General features: G+C 39.4%; 2 protein-coding genes across 2 annotated transcripts; one reads left to right on the forward strand and one right to left on the reverse strand.

The window, feature by feature from the left end:
• The first annotated feature begins 631 nt into the window (after window positions 1–631).
• Window positions 632–2,747, forward strand: si:ch211-196h16.12 (regulator of G-protein signaling 5). The gene is made up of 5 exons (XM_053327011.1): window positions 632–675; window positions 768–824; window positions 911–963; window positions 2,359–2,522; window positions 2,589–2,747. The coding sequence occupies exons 1-5, from the start codon at window positions 632–634 to the stop codon at window positions 2,745–2,747; spliced, it is 477 nt and encodes a 158-aa protein (XP_053182986.1).
• Window positions 2,748–3,445: 698 nt separating this feature from the next.
• Window positions 3,446–5,360, reverse strand: c2h19orf53 (chromosome 2 C19orf53 homolog). Its single transcript, XM_053332248.1, has 3 exons — window positions 5,226–5,360; window positions 4,779–4,834; window positions 3,446–4,693 (listed from the first exon to the last, which is right to left on the reverse strand). The coding sequence occupies exons 1-3, from the start codon at window positions 5,314–5,316 to the stop codon at window positions 4,538–4,540; spliced, it is 303 nt and encodes a 100-aa protein (XP_053188223.1). The 5' UTR covers window positions 5,317–5,360; the 3' UTR covers window positions 3,446–4,537.
• Window positions 5,361–7,055: the final 1,695 nt, after the last annotated feature.

Raw genomic sequence — 7,055 nt, forward strand, 5'->3', positions numbered from 1 at the left:
CACCTGGAAGAGATTTAATCAGAATTAGAGGGAAAAGGGAGAAGAAGAGAAACACAGTGGTACCATTGTTATTGCAGAGGTAAATGTTCCTGTCAGGTGGTCCTCTCTTGTCCATCATCATTCAACAAACAGTTCTCCATCCTGCAGATCTCTGACTCCCTCCAGAGATGAGTGATGAGTGAGCGGCGCACCTGCTGCTCCCTCATCACTTCATTCTCTTATGATAAAGACCTATTTATGTTTATGACAACAATGACCACCCACCCACCCACTCACACACACACACACACACACACACACACACACACACACACACACACACACACACACACACACACACACCAGATGTCCTTGCTGTAATTGTGCTATTATGTGCTGTTTTCTTTCCTATTTCCCTGTTGACAGGACTAAATGGATTGTTAGCACGTACAACACCTCTCTCATTTATATCTCTACACCTGCTGGTCTGCGGAGCCCAGATTGGCTGATCAGATAGCATGCAGGTAGACTATATAAGAGCAGAGCGCTGTAGTTTGGGAGGTTGATCAACAGAAGGAAAACTCCAAATAAATTGCGACACTGTGACACTGTTAATTTTCCCTTTCCAGGTTTTCGACGACTACAGGCATCAATGTGTAAGGGGCTGTCCTCCCTGCCTTCATCATGCCTGGAGAAGTAAGTATACTACTCATGTTTGCAGAGTTTGTGTTATCAAGTGTTGTATGCAGAGCCTCGTCTGATTTCTTGTGTGTGTGTGTGTGTTTCAGGGCAAAAGAGATGAGGGTGAGGTTAAGCCACCTGGCTGAGACTCACCAAAAGCACAGGTATTAAAACTTTCTTAATGAGAAGTAAATCCACTCATCTACCAGCTGTGGTGCTGATTTTTGAATGTTTATATGTCTCTTCTCAGGGGTCACGATGGAAAAGCTCTTAACGACCTGGAATCTGTGCTAAATAAGAAAAGTAAGACATTGTTTTCTCTTTATTTCATTTTTTGTTACCACTTCCAAATGCTTTTTAAAAAATGTCAATGACACATGCGAGAAGACATTTTGACATGTTGTAATAGGAAAAGCACAAATGTAAATAACAAAATGTATAACGATGGCTGAATTCCAATTATTTACGTCAGTTTCAGGGTCCTGGTATAGTACATGCTGGTTCACTGTCATGCTGATTGTCTTTTTCCACTTCAATATACAATATCACACATATATCAGAATACAAAAAAGGAACCCTGTGTTGGTAGCATAGCAGAGCATTTATTACATAATTATTTAATGTAATGATTTAATATTGCTTTGGTTTGATTATTTTGGCTCACACGCCTCATTAATTTACAGTGGAAAACAGATTTGTAATGCATTTTCCATATTGATTATTTCTACTCACTTTGTAATGATATGTGAACAAATATTTTCATCATTTCACCATCGCCTTGGCATATTCCTGTTTTATTTGACTACTACCTTACATAGGGGCACACTTACAGAGGACTCCAGTCTGCTAAAGATGTAAAAGCACACAATGGAACAGATTTTGTTCATTCTAATCATTCGTCCCTTTTCTAACTGACCATTAGAAGAAGATCCCTTTATAATGGGCTTTCAATTCAAGTGATGAGGGACAAAGCCCACAATCCTTGTTTTGTATAAAAATAGGTTCCAAAGTTTATCAGGAGCTAATTTGAGGCTTCAGTAATCTGAGTTAGTCAAATTAAATATGTATTCCTCATATTTGTTCCCTATCACTGAAAGTGCACTATGAAGGGAATGGTCAGTATGAGCAAGAGAAGAGGAATGATTACAGCAATGTTATATGGACACCTGGCTATTGTTTTAAGACAGACTTGAGCGTTTGTGAACTTGCCCTTTAAGCAGTGGACAAAATAGCTTCAGAATTTAAATTGTACAGACATTTTTTCACCACAGAACCACATGGCAGAGGTGCTTTTAGAGTTGATCTTTAAATAGTGAGTCACCCATTACAGCTGCATCATACTGTGGAGCTGTGCAGGCAAGCAGGCACGAGATGCTCTGATGTGATGTTGAAGTCAAATGTGCAGTATGTGGCCTGCTTAATCTTATTTTTTAGCCTTTTTATCTTTTTTTAAACTTGAATATGTTCTTGTTGTATGCATCTTTTTGTCATGTGTTTGTTGTGTGTATGAGTCATTGTTGTGTGTAAGGAGAGCAGCAAAGTAATAATTTAATTTCATTGTCTGAAACTCTTTGTTTTTACCATGCATATGACAATAAACGTCTTGAATCTTGAGTTAGCTGCAACAGGCCTGCCCTTCTTTTTCATCTCCTCTTAATTTGTCTCATACTCAGATGTCTTCTTCTCTCTTTCTTTCAGGTGGTCTGCATGCATTTCACGAGTTCTTACGCTCGGAGTTCAGTGAGGAGAACCTCGAGTTTTGGCTGGCCTGTGAGGACTACAGGGTTTCTCCTTCAAACATGCAGAAGACTAAGGCTGGCAGCATCTACAACCAGTTTATCAACCCTGAAGCCCCACAGGAGGTCAGTGGATAGGAGAGTGTGATACATGAGGAATGACTGTAGAAACTAATCTGTTCTTCCCCTCAGGTAAACCTGGATGCTGAGACCCGTGAGGCTGTGTTGAGTGTGATGGATTCTCCGTGTGCCAACACATTCAACATGGCACAGCAGAGAATCTATACTCTGATGGCCAAAGACTCCTTCCCTCGTTTCCTGCGCTCCTCTCACTGCATGGAGGCCCATTAAGGATTTCTAAATGTACCCAGTGTATCACTACAGACCTGCTTTAGAAATAAATGCTGGTGAATCTTTACTGCTTGACATGTTGATTGTATTTCATCATTTACTTTAACAATAGCTTGTTTTGTGATTGTTTTCCACGTGGTATTGCACTGTATAGAAAATGCATGTTGTAGTTAGAAACTCCTAAAAAGAATGATTAAGCTGCACCTCTGGACTGTGTGACCTACAACTTCTATCCAAAAAAAAAGATTGAAATAAATACCTCATAACAGATCACTCATTATGTATTATTTAATGGAATCTTTTGGTTATGCATTTGTATTTGTCCATATACAAGGTTACCAAACTTAGCGTAGGCAGCGTGAGGGTGTATGTTGATATTAAAACAATGCTCCAGCTTATCAGCGGATGTCACTTTGCCAGTCTGTGGCCTTAGTGTCCTTGAGAAAATTCATTGCCACTTGCAGTGATCATGGTGTTAACATTGACTAGATAAACAACCTCTGGCAGACCTCAGACAAACAGCTTCACCTTGGCTTTTTGGTCAAATGTGATTCAAGCTGCAATTGTGGTGGTTATGTTATGTTACTATCATTAACAGGCTATCTGTGGAAGCACTGGGCTCTTTACTTTGTGTACCTACACAGATAAACCTGTGGTTGTTCTAAAATGGAGTATTGGCTCCTAGTCCACAATATGTTAGGGCTTCCCTTAGCCTGGATTTACTGTAAGTCTTGTAAAGATGTAATATTCTATAGGTAACGTTGAGGGAAAATAGAGAGGACTCTGAAGAAAATTCCCTTTGACAGATATATTTAATTATAAAAAAGAAAAAGAAAAAATTGCTTTAAAAACCCTTCAAGGACCAGAAAACAAACTTTGGCACAGTGTCCAGAATACAGGCAAATCTGATTTATTTTAAAATATTGATCTCAAGGTTTTTTTTCTCCCTCCCATTCAATTTTTTTCAGCTTTAGGCTGCCAGTCACAACCAAAGAGATTCATTCACCCAGGCCATTACTCCATGTCAATTTCCCGCTCTGGTCACAAGAGACAGATTCAATATCATATGTAGCTTTCATTATTTACAAAAATGATGACTGAAACTTAGACTTACACAAAAGTGTCAAACATATTCTTTAGGCTTATTGACACTGCTAGGTGCAAAATCCAAAGCTAAAACTCTTACCTCTATTCACTGCTATGACCAAATGTCCTTTGTAAGATCACACAGATGCTGCTCACGTGATGTGATGTGATGTGATTCTCACAGCTGGACTGGACAAAGTGAAGTATACACCACCTTCATTATTCAGGATTACCATCCTTTGGTTTTATGTAGCAACACAAGGTGCATGTTCACTATATGAAGTTGTATGGCTCTGTAACTTATTAAATAAAAAACAGTAAACATTAACTGTTTTCTGTACATCAAATAATTATTTCTGTTCTGTTTTGAAATATATTTTTACAATAAGAAATACAGCAAGGAAATCACAAACTCCAGGAGTCCTTCAGGTCTCTTGGTACCCTCCATTGGAGGTTTATGTAAATTCAATGGTTGCAGATCTCATCTCTTACTTTGAGAATTTGTTTGTAAAATCTACATCTGTACAAGAACAACTTTTGACTAGTTCTACCTGCCTGACGGCAGCTGAAACAAAAAGGAAAGATGGCATCTATTTGAAATTATATGTAGCTCAGTGATCACTGGACAGTCATTCAGCTTCAGCAGCTTTTTGAGGCAATACCCTCAGACTCAGGTGTGCAGCTGTGCAGTTGTGTATCAGGTCCTATTTGGAGCTGCTTCCTGGATTGGCTGTTCCCGCTTTGCCCGCTTTGCCTTTACCATCAGCCCCTTTGACCACACTCAGCGGCTTGTGGAGGGATGAGCTCGCCCGCTGGGTCACCTCCTGCTCAATCTTGTTCCTGATGGCAATTTCTAGACCCTGTAATGAACAGCAGAGGAGAAAATAATACAGTTAAATAATGAGACGAGCTCTCTGATGTTGATGATGATGAAGCTCGCCTTACCTTCTTCAATTTCTGTTGTTCGACCACTTGAGCTTTCTTAGGTGCAATAATCCTCCCTATGAGAAAGACATACAATCAGAGTGAATCACAGACTGAAAATTTAACAGCCATTACAAACTGCTTTGAAATTAAATTATGATGTTTGACTAAAAGTAGATTTAGTCGTTGAGTTCCTCAGGCGTCTGTCAGCGGCCATAATGTTGACAACTGTTATAACTTCACATATTTTATTTTGATAAGTTACTCTGACTGATAAATACAATTATATTTTGTAGTAAGAGCATGGCGATGATGTTGCGCAGTAATGAAACAGTTACCAGTCTCTTCAGCAACGTGCTCTGCTGTTTTCATGCACGTCACATGTTGACGCTGTTTGTTTCACTAAGAACAGTTTCCACGTTTTTTCCACCATGCCAGCAAACAGCAGATAACATATTAAATTCATACCTCCTTTCTTCGGTCCTTTCTGTTTGTTTTGTTGGTGTTTCTTGGAGGCTCCTGGCCGCTGAGCTTGAAACTTTTTTGTACCTTGAGCCATTTTTGCTAACCGGAAGAGAGTTTTCGTCCGTATCACAGCGAGCCATACCCCTCTCCCGCCCTACTCTCCCTCTGATTGGCTCGTACTCGGTGTCGTCATTGGTTGATTTAAGGATGAGGAGTGGGATTGGTAAGGGTTAGGATATACTAGTACCAGAGCCAATCAGAGGTAGAGAAGGGCGGGTTTTCGTGCAGCTTTCCGTCACCATCCTAGAAAACAGTTCTCTCCTTCCTGTGCTTTAACCATAGACTGTACAGACACAGCAGTTATCCAGCATTACCGCCATCTATTGGTTTCTCAGTGACAGACTAATATATAATATATTATTATATAATATAATATGAGTTTGAGACAGACACAAGCAACTAATTTCATTGTGGTTTTATTATTTTTACTGTATTGATGTGAAAGAGAAATCTCTTAATTCATGACTGCACTTTACAGCATTATATTCATATACATATATATTTAAAAAAATCCAGTTTTGAACTATTTCCACATGTTACAAAATGAAACCCAGATCAAGTGATTATCAATAACAACAATAACATACTTGCACTTAAAGAGGCCATCTGAACAACACTCCTTCCATGGTAATTGCAGGCCATACTAATCATTGATAATACACACAAGCACCTGCTTTGATTTATTAAATCAATGTGGAAAAGACGTGGCAAGCAGCATTGAATTTTGGCAACTGATTATTAGGCATGTGTCTGGCTTCTCAAAAAGGGGGGTGGGGGGGTGTAACATCTTTTTAAACACAGTACCATATTGCTGCTGCTTCTAAAGCATGGTGTAAAAACATAGCATAATGCAGACACAATTCAGCTACAACCCAACTTAACACACCTGCCTCAATCTAGGCTACTTTGGCAAACTAAATGCACTGCCACAAATTATTTGTCACTTTGGGATTCAAGATACAAACATTAGTGAGATATGGAGAATTTTAGTCCAGATTTTCCTCTGCAGTCTCTCAATCTGCTGTGCTGCAGCCTGGCACGTGAATCGCTTGTGTTCATGCATTTCAGTGTTTGAGTCTGTGTTGGCAGACGGAGAGGTAGTGCGTATGGTTGAGGAGGCCTCCCCAGTGTGGTGTACTAATGGCCTAGTCACTAGGAATCACAATGTCATGAAATAAAACAACAAATCACAGCCAAACAGTTAATCATCATGATGTACAGACAAAACAAACAAACAAAAAAAATCTCGTACCTCTTAAAGATTTCAAAAGAAATATTGTGTGGCGGGTCTGACAGCCACAAAAATTGCTACATATGTCTGGAACATTATCTAAATCTGCCCCCAAACACTTGGTGTCTTTAACTGTACAAAACAAAGAAAGAAAGATCCAAATACACAAGTGTCTTTTATGCTTGTGTGTGACCTAACAGCATCATTGTGAGTAGAGGTTTGATGCGTGGACAGAGGAGGAATGAAGAGGGATTAGGAAGAAGATAAAAGGAAGGAAAAAGTGAGCTTATATTACAGCATGTTAAAGATATGGATTATGACACAATGGATACTGCAATTATTATTGACATTAAGGTTTTTTTTTAGGGTTTCAGTTTTCTCTGGACCTCATGATGGTCCTGTAGAGTAGAAAGGGGGTTTGTGTATTTGTCACCTGTTACGATGAATGAAGTGTTAAGTCCACAAGGTCACTGAGTGTGTGTGAGGTCAATAAAGGGGTGTTAAGAAGGTATGCTGACATGTTGTGTTGCCAGACCTTGTAC

Source organism: Scomber japonicus, chromosome 2 (genome assembly GCF_027409825.1).
Source record: "Scomber japonicus isolate fScoJap1 chromosome 2, fScoJap1.pri, whole genome shotgun sequence".
Taxonomy (NCBI): domain Eukaryota; kingdom Metazoa; phylum Chordata; class Actinopteri; order Scombriformes; family Scombridae; genus Scomber; species Scomber japonicus.

Excerpts from the sequence above, each read along its gene's own strand:
- si:ch211-196h16.12 (XM_053327011.1), top strand. The coding sequence starts at position 632 with ATGTGTAAGGGGCTGTCCTCCCTGCCTTCATCATGCCTGGAGAA. Across the intron at positions 676-767 it reads CCTTCATCATGCCTGGAGAA|GGCAAAAGAGATGAGGGTGA; the intron begins GTAAGTATACTA and ends TGTGTGTTTCAG. Across the intron at positions 2,523-2,588 it reads ACCCTGAAGCCCCACAGGAG|GTAAACCTGGATGCTGAGAC; the intron begins GTCAGTGGATAG and ends TCTTCCCCTCAG.
- c2h19orf53 (XM_053332248.1), bottom strand. The coding sequence starts at position 5,316 with ATGGCTCAAGGTACAAAAAAGTTTCAAGCTCAGCGGCCAGGAGCCTCC. Across the intron at positions 4,835-5,225 it reads GAAAGGACCGAAGAAAGGAG|GGAGGATTATTGCACCTAAG; the intron begins GTATGAATTTAA and ends TCTTTCTCATAG. Across the intron at positions 4,694-4,778 it reads AACAACAGAAATTGAAGAAG|GGTCTAGAAATTGCCATCAG; the intron begins GTAAGGCGAGCT and ends TGTTCATTACAG.